Here is a 13,095-nt window from a genome sequence, read left to right as displayed (position 1 = left end):
GGGGAGGAATGACAAGGGAAAACGATCAAGAGAGATAAACATGTAGATAGAAAGATATATAGAGAGATGCACAGGACACGAGTCCTCGAACAGGGGGTCCGAGCAGCTGGTGGGCCTGTAGTGGCCTTTCATGTCCATTAAGTGAAAAGAGAGCACAGGGTCAATATAACAAGCGGCAGCACAAGTCATTAACCTGGATAGCTAAAAGCCACATCACAGATTTAATGCTCAGTGTCTATCCTTTCAGAGTTGACACATATCTACTCAATATGGACTCAAAACATTAGCTTGTACTAGATAATGAAGAAATAACAAATATGATGAACATGACAAAGAAAAGCTAAAGAGCTTAAGCTTTTTACCACTATTCACGCTTATGCACGTCAATCCAATAGTTATTTTAGCTTGGTTTTTGATTGTAATTTTTAGCCTTTGGTGGTGAATCGAGAAAATCTACTGGCCACAAAAAACTATAGTGCTTTTCATATAATATATATATAAAATTGTGTATATATATATATTTTTTTTTTTAAGCAGCTTTACAAAAAATCATTAGATTTATATGAGTAAAAAGGGTCATCGTGTCACTTGCAGCATCGTATTATGTTAAGAAAAAGAGTTTTATTCCTCATATTTTAATTTTCAGGGGAATAATCTAAGACATTTTACACATATATGTCACCAAAACTGCATTTACATGATCAAAATTAAAGTCAAAACAGTGCATTTTGTGAAATATTATGGCAATTCAAATAACTGTATTTTAATACATTTTACAAGTTTAATGTAATTTAAGTTGACATGACTAAGTTGATTGTACTTAGAAATTTAAGGCAGCAACTTTTTTCTTCAGTGTGTATATTTATATATATAGTTTTTACTTTCCAAATGTATCATCATTTTCCACACTTCCCCTGATGCCTCTTTGATAACCACTGCTTTAGTGAGATTCGAATTCATAATCAAAGAAAACTGTGCATCAATGCTTTATACTATACCTGGGAGAAATCCCAAGCCAGACAATCCCTGACGCATTATTCATACCATGATATATTAAACACCTGGTCCACCATCTGCTTTTGTACAGAAACCACACACTATGAAGGAAAGTTCAGCCAGCAGCGTAAACGGTCACAATGTTACGATACTACCTTAAAGAAATCTTTACAACAAAGTAATTAGCCCTTAACAGATTGTTTCGGATCTTTCTTTATCTGTAGCATCTAGCATATGTGGAACAGATGGAAGACTGACCTTCCAGAGAGCAACCAAACACTTCAAGCAGTGTTCGACAACAATATGCCGGATGTATGGCATCATATGTTCTAGCTACTTGACTGCATGAGACGAGTGCGAGACCTGCACAGAGGTCTCGGATAGCTAGGCCCCGCCTTAAAGTCGCTGAGATGTGAAGTGTGGTGTCGAAGGGTAGAGATAGCACTCACCGGTTCTTTAGCTTTCTGCGCTAACACTGCAAAGGTGGACAGCTTGCTGCACAGACATTTGGTGTGGGAGACTGCCGGCGATGGGAGCGTTTGGCAGCTCTCTGCGTCCCAGTTTTCTTCGCCAGCCTCTCTGTTGATAGGATATAGCGACAACACACACAAACACACACACAGGAAAAAAGAGAATGAATTAATTGGGTCACTCCATGAGTGAGAAGAGGAGAGGCCGTAGCGAATAGCACAGTATACGAGAACTAGTCGATGACAACCGCACTCCAAATGCTCTCGGCCACAACGGCCCTCGAGTCCACCAGTCTTGCTTTTATAATGGGCCGTCGTATTCATCTAGTCTTTCTGTAAATATGTGCTTGTCATACACACTTTCAGGGTCTCATTCTCTTACTCAGTGTTCTCAAAATGTCTTTCAGAAGCGCTCAAATTCCCATTGCTTACCTTTTACACTGCCGATTATAATCATGTTATTGTTGAAAGTCCTACTTTCATTTACTTCTTTCATTCATCCTAGAACAATCCATTTAACAGTGTGCATATATATAGACTATAGTTTGGAGTCAGTAAGATTTTTTTATATCTACTTTTAATCATAGGCAGAGTGTGTGTAAGGCTGGGCAAGGCAAGACCACAAACGCCCCCCAAACCGAAATGGTACACACACACACACACCTAACATGCTTAACTGTGATGAACGGAACTTAAGGTTCTCTCACATATGTCTTTTTGTCTTTTGTTTTTTTAAACAATAGAGGGAAATGAAGGGGGAATTGTGTTTCAAAGCATTTGTTAAACGCAAACTGTAAATCTTCATGTTGATCCTCAGATTAATCTCACTGCTGAGGCCAGATGGTCGGACTAAGAGGAACTTCCAATTATGGATTCAGCCAATAGTGTACAACAAAAAGCGCTACTCAATAAATATGTGTGACATTCTGTTAAAAAAATTCAAGTTCACAGCCTAGTCAAGTCAAATAAGTCCAGTTAAATGAGACTGTACATAACCTGTCAGGTGTTGGGTCATTTTTCCAGGATTAATAGTGGAACAATAAATAAGGGAATTTCATCTCCAAGCAATGATTTGTACTGTATTTTAGTATTTTATGTTTTTAAGTTCATAAAGGTCTCTCTTTTGTAGAATCCTTTTATTTTAATACTGGTACTTTTATTCTGTGGACTAAACAGGTGTATTAAATGCACATCTCAAATTACGAGTCTATAAGCCCGGAAAGTCTACTCATTCAGCAAACATAGAGATAAAATCTACCAACAATGTATAATTAAAGAATAGATAAATTAGGACAGAAATTCCCAAGATTAATTAAAAAGGGGGCTATATAAATAAATAGATCTTCCTGTAATTATTCATGACTATATTCATTAACATTGTACATTCCCTCAAGGTAAAGGTTATTTAATCAGACATTTTGGGGGCAAATTCACTAAACATTTGAGTCACTTTTTTGTGCAGTATTTCAGTGCAAAACTCTGCATCTTATTCTCTAACCAGTCACAATCCAGCTTCAGCCAATTAAATTATTTTTTCAGTGTCAACATGAATTCCATGTAAATTAGGCTTGTTATAGATTGAACCATATTCACAAATGTCTCTTAAATTGCTTGGCACAATTAACGCTGCATTTGTACCGCCTGTAGAAAATTCTTTAAAAGATACGTTTGTGTAAATTTCTTTAAGGCATTATGCCAGCAGCGATTCATCAAATGATGATCAAATGATAGAAAGGCACATTATAATCAGGCATTTATCCAGATCACAGAAGTCTGCAGCATCCTTCACAGTCTCGCTTAGCCAGAACTTCAGACTGACGGCAGATCATCTGGGCTCCATAGCAGCTTTCATTGGCCAAGGACCGCCTATAACATTTAAAGCAACCAATCACAGTTTGTTTTGTTCAGCGTCATGTTTAGGAGAGTGGAAATGTAAAGTCAATGTCCCTGCAATAACAGATCGGTGTGCAAAACTCTTGGATGCCTTTTAAAGTCTATGCTGCGACCTTCACATGTTGCATATCCAGCATTTAGTTGATCCTGATAAGAGCGTATTGTCACAGTTGTAAACACTTCTGCCGTGACAGAGTTTGGCATCACGACAGCTTTGCTTCCAGGTGGCCGATAAAGAACGCGTCTCTAGGAAATCCTGGAGAATTCAACCAATCAGATGAGGACTTCAAAACTCCCAAAGAGTTTCCAATTTTGTGTGCCTTATGCATCAGACATTCTGTACATCCTTCCCAATCTAGTACTCAGAACTGCATGATGGGAATTGCATTGTGCAAATTTAATTGGGCTTGGGCTAATCAATGCTAAAACAATGCTAGACGTGTGAACAATTCATTCCTAGTGTAAGAGTCTTGTGAAATAGTAGTGAAACAAAAGCATCCTTGCAATAAACCTGCTCAGAAGCAACGCAACATCCCATCTGTACACCTTTATTTTCAAAACTCTCTCTCTCATAAACATGCAGCATTCAATTCTTTAACACATATGCTCCCACAGCAAGCACTCAATAAATAAAAACCCATCTAATGCAATGTAAGTGCAATCTTTCTCTAGCCTTGATCTGCAGATTGACACTTTAGAGGCAAGCTGATCTGAGGCGACTCCTAGTCAAAGTCTCTGACGCCAACAGAAACAAAAGTTGAGTCGACAGATGTGAATGGAATTCTGGGTATTTCTGGTTAGGCTAGGATCAAGCACAGAGCATCAGGTGCAAACCTTCCGGGGATATTAATCAACAGCAGGAGCATGTGAGATAAGAGATAGAGGGGATGGTGAAACATTGTTTGGCAGGCGAGACAGATACTTAGATCAAAATATATCCAATTACTGAACTCTTGGAATGAGTCAGGTACACTCTCCAGACGACATCATTTACAGTCCTTTGGGACATGATCTATCTTTTATAAAATATTATACCTACTGAAAAGCTGTTGCGTTTGGGATGGTGGGCACCAGTAGTGGTTGATCGAAGGTTGATGCTGATATTTTAGAAAGCAGGGTGGTCGATATTTAACTAATGAAGACGGGGAATGGGATCGCTGTGTGTGAGGCGCTGGCGTTCTCAGAGCAGTCAAAATAAAAGTCCCGCTTCCGACACAATACTTGAAAAAAAATTCAAATATCGTCCGATATATCAGCTAGTCACCAGTACGGGATGCTGGTGTCTAAGAGTCGACCAATATTTAAAAAAAAAATAAAAATTTGATGGCCGATTAAGCCAAAATAAATAACATCACACTTTGTAATTTAAAGAAAGTGCACATGCATAACAATTGTTGAAATGACAGTGCAATAAACAATAATATGCTAAATAAACATTTATACTTTCATACTGTCAAAATAGTCCAGCTTTCAGCACATTGGCCGAACAGAAAAACACCAGCCAATACCGGTGTAAAAAAAAAAAAAAAAAAAAAAAAACCGGCAGATATCGGCCATGGTAACATATTGGTCGACCACTACTGGAGTCCCCACCAGGCTTCTTAACTAGCTTACACTAACACAATTTCTCATTCCTCTAGTTCAAATGATAGAGCATGGCACTAGTGACGGGCAAGATCATGGTTTCGATCTCCATGGAATGCATGAAGTTATAAACCGTGTACCTTAAATGCAATGTATTTTGTTCTGAATAAAAGTGCATGAGAAATGCATACATATATGATCTCAGAGGGTAATGTTAAAGTTTATATATAAAGCAGGGCTTCAATTCCAGAAAAAAAACACTAATTTGCGTAACACAATTTACACCACCTCTTTACACTAGCTATTAGCCAGAATAGTAAACAAACTCTCTGAAGGTTTTTCTCTCATGCATTTATCAATAGCTAGACATTTTTTTCTCTCACACTGCTGCCCTGTCCTGCACACAAAAGCAAATATGCATGCTAAAAGCAAGGGCAAGCAGGCCAACATATGGAGAATGAAATGCCACAGCAGTCATTTTTCACCCTTTGGTATATGAGTGCGGCTCCATTATTTAATTAGCACATGCTGTGATAGGTTTAATGAACCAGCAGCGCGCTCCCTTCCCCATCAATGGCCCAGTCCGTGATTGTGTTTAGGCCTCTGATTAAATGACCAGATCTGCCGTGACAGAAGTCTGGGGGGGGGATGGGGGGGGGATCAGATTACAGAACAGACCAAATTGACTTTGTCCCCTTTTGTTTTTAATATCCACTACTAGATGAGCTCCCTCAAACCACAGGATGAAAACACGAGATAAACGTCGGTGATAGAGAGCAAGCTGTGGCGGATTAAAGGAGCCATCGTCTTGACAAAGGGTGGTGGTTAAGCTGGACTCGTGTCTACCAAGAAGACTGAAAATACGCCTTAAACAAACAAATTGAACATGGATTCTAACAGCTAATCCCTGTGAGGAACAGTTTTATTTTGGGAAGGCAATTAATTGTAATCTGGTTATAAGCACCTGCGTTATGAGCTAAATATGTGCTGTATGATTATAGGATAATTAAAAACAAGAAAGTGATGTAAAAGGAGGAAGAGAGAGATAAAAGACTGATAATTAGCTCTAAAAAAAGTATTAAGGAGAGGATATACTACATGACAAGATGAATCAATCTGGCATATCCTTTTCACTATACAACAGAAGAATTTAACTAATGGATTAAGTGAAGGATACCTTTAGGGAAGCTCAGAAAGTCTAAGGCGGAAAGACTGAGAAACCTCATTCTTAAAATGAAACATAAATGTAACAAACTTACATTGAGTTACATTGAGTTACACACACACATTGAGTTGACGCCTACAGTTGGCACGCGAGCTTCGGGACTGGACCTTGGAGCAGTGGAAGAAGCTCGCCTGGTCTGATTAGTCCCATTTTCTTTTACATCACATGGACAGCCATGTACGTGTGTGCTGTTTACTTGGGGAACTTATGGCACAGGAATGCACTGTGGGATGATGACAAGCCGTTGGAAGAAGTGTGATGCTCTGGGCAACGTTCTGCTGGGAAACTATGGGTCCAGCCATTCATGTGGACTTAATTTGACACATTCTACCTACCTAAACATTGTTGCAAACCAGGTACACCCCTCCATGACAATGGTGTTCACTAATGGAAGAGGTCTCTTTAAGCAGGATAATGCACCCTGCCACACTGTTCAGGAATGGTTTGAGGAACATGATGAAGAGTTGAAGGTGTTGCCCTAGCCTCCAAATTCCCCAGATTTCAATCCAGTTGAGCATCTGTGGGATGTGCTGGTCAAACTAATTTGAGCCACTGCGGTTCCACATTACAACCAACAAGTCTGGCACTGCTAATGTCTTGGTGCCAGATACCACAGGACACCTTCAGGGGTCTTGTTAAGTCCATGCCTCACATGGAAGACCAACAGCATATTAGGCAGACGGTCATAATGTTTTGGATCAATGGTGTCTATATATGGGGATATTCTGGGGATATTTAATTTGATTTTATCAATCAATAAATTCCACTAGAAACAAACCTTGTTGTATTATTTTAATTTAATACTGTGAAGCTGCTTTGATACAATCTGTATTGTGAAAAGCGCTATACAAATATACTTGACTTGACTTGACTATATATATAGTTCAGTCATGAAATTGTTACCAAGCACTGATTGGTTCTTCTAACGCTGTGGCATTAGCCAATCAGGTGTACTTCCAAATCCACATAGAAATATATTTATTACCCTAGCCTGTGCCACTTGTAGAGATCTACTAAAGGGATTCTTATATATTCTTGGAGCAGCATAGCTCTGTAGGCACAAGTGGCCTGATATTGGTGAAACAAAAAACAGCACAGTGTTACATTGATTTTATCTGACAGTTCAATAAACAAGAAGTTAATACTGAGTAACTTATAGTTTAGATACATCAAAGGAAACAAAGCTGTGCCAAAGCTTTTGCCACCTCTGTGTTTTCTATAATGGCAGTTTACCATACCTGCAGGTGAACACTTACAGGACTCATTCATTAAGACAGCGGCTGCGTCCGAAATTGCATACTCTGATTAGGTACTTTGAATAAGTACACAAGCACTTACTTTGCCACCACTAAAAGAAAAGTATGTTCTATATAGAATGCATGTAGTATGAATATTATCCAGACATACAGCATTTGCCATGTTGTCACTATCGTGTGACCCACCAGAGTCAGTTGCTTTGCCTTACCATACCTTATTCACAAATCCTCTCCCGTGGCCTCATGGGATAGTAAAGTGTCCACCGTATGCACACAGAATCTTACCGGAAGTAGTAGGTAATCCGGGTACTTTCTGCCTACTCTTTTATGAGTACTGTGAATTCAGACATAGTTCTTTTGTAACATACTGTTTTTTGAATAGTATATAGTAAGGAAGTATGCTATTTCAGACGCAGCCTGTAAGTTGCTCTGTTTAATAATGAATCAGCAGTTTTGAAAGAATCGGTTGAATGAATAAATCAATGCCACCGGTATAGCGATGTCATCAGCAGAAAGAGTCATTAAAAAATCTCCACCACAAATAAACAGACTGACAGTCTGTCTGGAACATGCAACAATATATATACAGGTGCAGGTCATAAAATTAGAATATCATCAAAAAGTTCATTCAAGAATTCAACTTAACAGGTGAAACTAATATATTATATAGACTCATCACATGCAAAGTGAGATATTTCAAGCCTTTATTTGTTATAATTTTGATGAGTATGGCTTACAGCTTATGAAACCCACAAAATCAAAATCCCAGAAAATTAGAATATTACATGAAATCACACAGTAATTACACAGTAATACCATGGTCATTGAACCAGGTTTTGGTTATTTTGGCAGTGTGGGCAGGTGCAAATCCTGCTGGAAAATGAAGGAAGCATGAAGTGCTCTGAAAATGTCCTGGTGGACGGCTGCGTTGACTCTGGATTTAATAAAGCACAGTGGACCAAAGTCCTATTTTCTGATGAGAGCAAATTTTGCATCTCATTTGGAAACCAGGGTCCCAGAGTCTGGAGGAAGAATGGAGAGGCACACAATCCAAGATGCTTGAAGTCCAGTGTGAAGTTTCCACAGTCTGTGTTGGTTTGGGGAGCCATGTCATCGGCTGGTGTTGGTCCACTGTGGGGACAATGTCCACTACCAGGACATTTTCAGAGCACTTCATGTTTCCTTCATTTTCCAGCAGGATTTGCACCTGCCCACACTGCCAAAAGAACCAAAACCTGGTTCAATGACCATGGTATCACTGTGTAATTACTGTGTGATTTCATGTAACATTCACATTTTCTGGGATTTTGATTTCGTGGGTTTCATAACCTGTAAGCCATAGTCATCAAAATTATAACAAATAAAGGCTTGAAATATCTCACTTTGCATGTAATGAGTCTATATCATATATTAGTTTCACCTGTTAAGTTGAATTCTTGAAATAAATCAACTTTTTGATGATATTCTAATTTTATGACCAGCACCTGTATACAGACTGAAATACTGATTATGCATTTTGCAGTACTTTTTTTAAGGAAATTACCATGAATCAGCTAATCAGGGTAAAACTTACTGTCACGTGGAATTAAGATAACCCTACAATAACACAAACACTCAATATGTTCTTGATATGTTTCTAAAGATTTTTTTTTTAAGTGTTTCCTCTTGAGAGTACCACAGTCTGCAATCAAAAGTCAGGAATTTCTAATTAAATTCTTCCAAGTTCAAAGTATCTGGACTATGCGATCCACATTGATTTAATAGCTACTCACACTGAATGTCAAACAAATTCTAATTTGCCCAAGGAATCTTTGGAGAAATTCCTGAGACAACATTGACACTTCAAAACGAAAGCTACCTCTCTGAGCAATATTTTTTCCTCTGAGTACGATCCCTCAGATATAGTGTGGAAATAAACAAACTGAAGCATTGACAGTGTTTTCCAACACTCTTCCCACAAGTACAAAGGATCAATTCCTTGACCGCAGAAGCACAAACTTACACTTCAGAAAGAAAAAAAAAATGCTTTTGATTCTGCATTGCTATGCTCCCAAAAAACGTCATATTGTCGGATGGCATGGAAAGTGCATGTCATTGGCCTCTAACCATTGCTTTCCTGACGATAATTGTTAAGCTTCTTTAGAGAGATTAGCTTTCCACCTGGTGCACTGATGGGAATGATTCCAAGCAGGTTAACAATGCGTGTGACTACCGGCCCTGCACAACTGGTGTCACAGCTTCATGAAACAACATCCAAAGAGTATATTCTCATGATGTTGAATCACGTTAGGGTGTTAAAAAGACATTTCTCCTTCGTAATCTGATCAAATTACCCATCGAACGCAAACGAGGATGAAGCCGCCTAAACCAGAGCAAGAACCTTCTCAACAGTCACCACAGCAGACACACATTCACGTTTTTGGCCTGTTATATCTCATGTTTTATAAGGAGATTAAGATCTTCAAATGTTCCTTATATTTAATTCACTAATGCATTGATACAAATACTCACAGGGAAGATTTATTTCAGGGAAAAGGTTTTTACATGATTAAAAACAACCCGTTTGAGGGATGATCTTTTACTTTTTTGTCTCTATCTCCAACAAAAGCTTTGACACACAAACTATACCTTCTGTTTGTCAGTCTCCTGCATGAACATATCTCTAGACTAGTTTTTAACTGTTGAAAAAATGTTAAATATGTATGTACTCACCACGGTGGTGTAGTCTAATTCCACACAGATGCTACATATAAGCAGACAGACGATTGCTGAGACTCAATCTGTTTGTGCTTCGATTGACACACTAACACTGTCCCCTGCCCTGGAAGCCACACCCCCAAGAAGCACACACACTTGACTTCCGCCACACACACATTAAAGCACCGGAGGAGGTACAGGGTTATTTCCGCATCAGGTGTTACGATTTGGATCTAAATGTAGAACGAGAGAGAGAGAGAGAGAGAGGCCCAGTGTAGAGATGTAGGTCTCGTTGCGGTAAGACAGATAATGGCGCATGAAACAGCTCACGCGGCGAGATGGATTCCACATTATCCCAGTTCAGCTCATTTTAACCATAAGATGCTTATGGCTTATACTGTCTGACTTTATTACAGGAAGGGGGGGTGTAAACAGGAGTCACAGGTTGCGATATCACAGCGAGGAGGGAAGATCTGCATCCGCCCTGATATCACTATGCAGATGATATCAAGCTCTATTTACAATTGGACTCTGGTAGTGATTCTCTTTCTTCCCTACTAGCATGTTTAAAGGATATTAGAGAATGGATGGATAAAAAATTTCTGCGATTGAATGAAAACAAGACAGAGGTCATCCTGTTTGACCACAGATTGACAAATACAGTGCTTTCTAGGGGAATTTTCAGTCAAACAATCACCCTTATGTTAAAAATCTGGGGGTCATTTTTGATTCCGACCAGAAGTTTGACAATCAAATAAATGCAATGGTCAGGACCAGCTTTTTCCAGATAAAGCGACTTCGAAAGTTAAAGCACCTTCTGACTTTTAGGGATTTTGGAGACTGTTATTCACGCTTTTATTTCCTCAAGACTTGATTACTGTTAATGAATCCAGGGAATGCTGTAATTAGTCAGTCATCACTGTCAGGATTACAGATTGTCCAAAATGCTGCAGCTCGTTTCCTGACCGGGACAAAAAAGAGGGAACGTATCTCACCTATCCAGGCCTCTCTCCATTGGCTCCCTGTGAAACAAAGAATTGATTTTAAGGTTTTAATTTACGCGTTTAAAGCTCTACATGGACTTGCCCCTATTTATATATCAGAACTTTTACGTTTTTATTCTCCTCAGAGATCACTTAGGCTGAATCCCAATTCTCTGTCTTACCCCTTCCCCTACCCCTACCCCTTCGTCTTACCCCTAGCCCTTGTCCCTCGAAACCGAGTGGTAAGCACTAGGGTTGAAAACATACCCCTATGAAATGAGACGCCACTTGGTTACGTCATCATACATCATACTCCGGCGTCCCTGTGTGATACAGGACAGTATATTGTAACGAGTGGAAATAAGTATGGCCCCTTTAAGAGCTGCGCGCTCTCTGTTGAACGGGCTGTAATGGTATTGTGCCGTGCGACTCGAACAACCCCATGTATGTGGGTCATTTCTGTGTTGATGCTCATTATTCTTGCTTTGTTTTATTGAGTGACGCTGTGGAAGTCAAGGTGGAGCGTGTGGCAGACAGTTGCAGGAGTTTGATATGTCAATAAATTGCGAGTGAATAATCGCCTCCGTGAGTCTGTCTGGCCTAATACTTCAGCTGCGAGCTATCCTTATTTTGTTTCCCTCCTAACACAACGCGTTACAATATGTTAAGCACGTATCTTTTTCCTGGACATGTCGCCTGGATTTCGGGATCACCCAATGATCGGGATTCGGCTTTTGCTTTCTGCCGTCGCTATTCATTATGCACAGAGAGTGTTGTTTCAACCGGACTGAATTCATTCAAACCGGTGAATCTGAATGTAGTGTTTAACGTACATGAACGCTAAACAAGTGATCGGTTTATGTGCGTTTTAGCATTGCTTAAATTCCTGTGTTTTCGTATCAGTCGGGATCCGTTTGAAGCTGAATACATGACCTGCAAAGCTGGCACATACGTGTCAGTGTCAAATAATGAAACGTTACACATAATGAATGGCGACTGTAGAAAACAAAAGCCGAATCCCGGACATTAGTCAGAGAAATGCGGGACTGATTGTGCAAACCAGCAATGTATCGTTAGCATAGCCTAGCGTAGCAGACCAGCGATTTTTAAAAACGTTTAAAAACGTTTCAGTTAACAACATGGTTGCAAATATATATGTACATGACTGTGTAGAGTACAAAACACGACTGTCATAATTTTTCAATCAATCATTTAAGCCGAAAATGAGACTTTCTTGATGGTATGCCCGCCTTTGTTGCCGGTTGCGCAGTGCATTCTGGGTACCCCTTGGTTTCAAGTAAGCTCGCGAAAATTCTTGGTTTTAAGGGGTATCTACCCCTTCCCCTTAGCCCTACCCCTTGATCAAAATGAGAATTGGGATAGCCCTTACTCTCACGTGAACGAGCAAAACTAAGGGGAAGGGGTAAGGGGAAGGGGTAAGACAGAGAATTGGGATTCAGCCTTAGTCTTAGATCTTCATCTAAGCTGTCATTAAAGGCACACTATGCAGTTTCCGTTTTTCTCAAACAGCGACCCCTAGAGTCGCTGTGGAGTACTTGTATTTAACGTTACTGTCGTAAATACCACTCACGCAGAGCCGTCGTTTTCTTTACCTTGACTCTTCCGACCGCGCTTTCTTCGTTTTCTTCGTCGACTCTGCCATGATTCACGTCTGAAATGCGTGCTAGTGTCTTCCATAGAGGCTGCTGATGTATGTGACGTCGTGCCGTAAAGCAAGTCATGATTCTCGCGAGATTTGTCGGGGCAACACCTCTCAAACTTGCATCAACCCCCCACCCCCTGCTTTGCTATTGGGATGATTCGCCCTACTACGAGTGCGTTTACCATCGAAATGATTTCGAAGCTGTTATATTAAGGTACAAATCTTGCATAGTGTGCCTTTAAATGACCCGAAAGCTCATTTGAAAATAAAAGGAGATAGGTATTTTTCAGTCTATGCTCCAAAACTGTGGAACAAACAACCTTTAACG

At 39.7% G+C, this 13,095-nt stretch overlaps 1 protein-coding gene across 6 annotated transcripts in view; it reads right to left on the bottom strand.

Annotated features, from left to right (window-relative positions):
• Window positions 1-13,095, bottom strand: part of adgrb2 (adhesion G protein-coupled receptor B2) — a 312,431-nt gene that overhangs the window by 72,820 nt on the left and 226,516 nt on the right. For all 6 annotated transcript variants that reach the window (XM_084424669.1, XM_084424670.1, XM_084424672.1 and 3 more), the window contains one exon: window positions 1,446-1,575. In XM_084424669.1, the coding sequence (XP_084280795.1) occupies window positions 1,446-1,575 (130 nt within the window). The remainder of the gene's footprint in view (window positions 1-1,445; window positions 1,576-13,095) is intronic.

This window comes from Rutilus rutilus (assembly GCF_951802725.1).
Source record: "Rutilus rutilus genome assembly, chromosome: 11".
NCBI lineage: Eukaryota > Metazoa > Chordata > Actinopteri > Cypriniformes > Leuciscidae > Rutilus > Rutilus rutilus.
The sequence above is the reverse complement of the archived record's forward strand: the minus strand, read 5'-3'. Positions and strand labels throughout refer to the sequence as shown.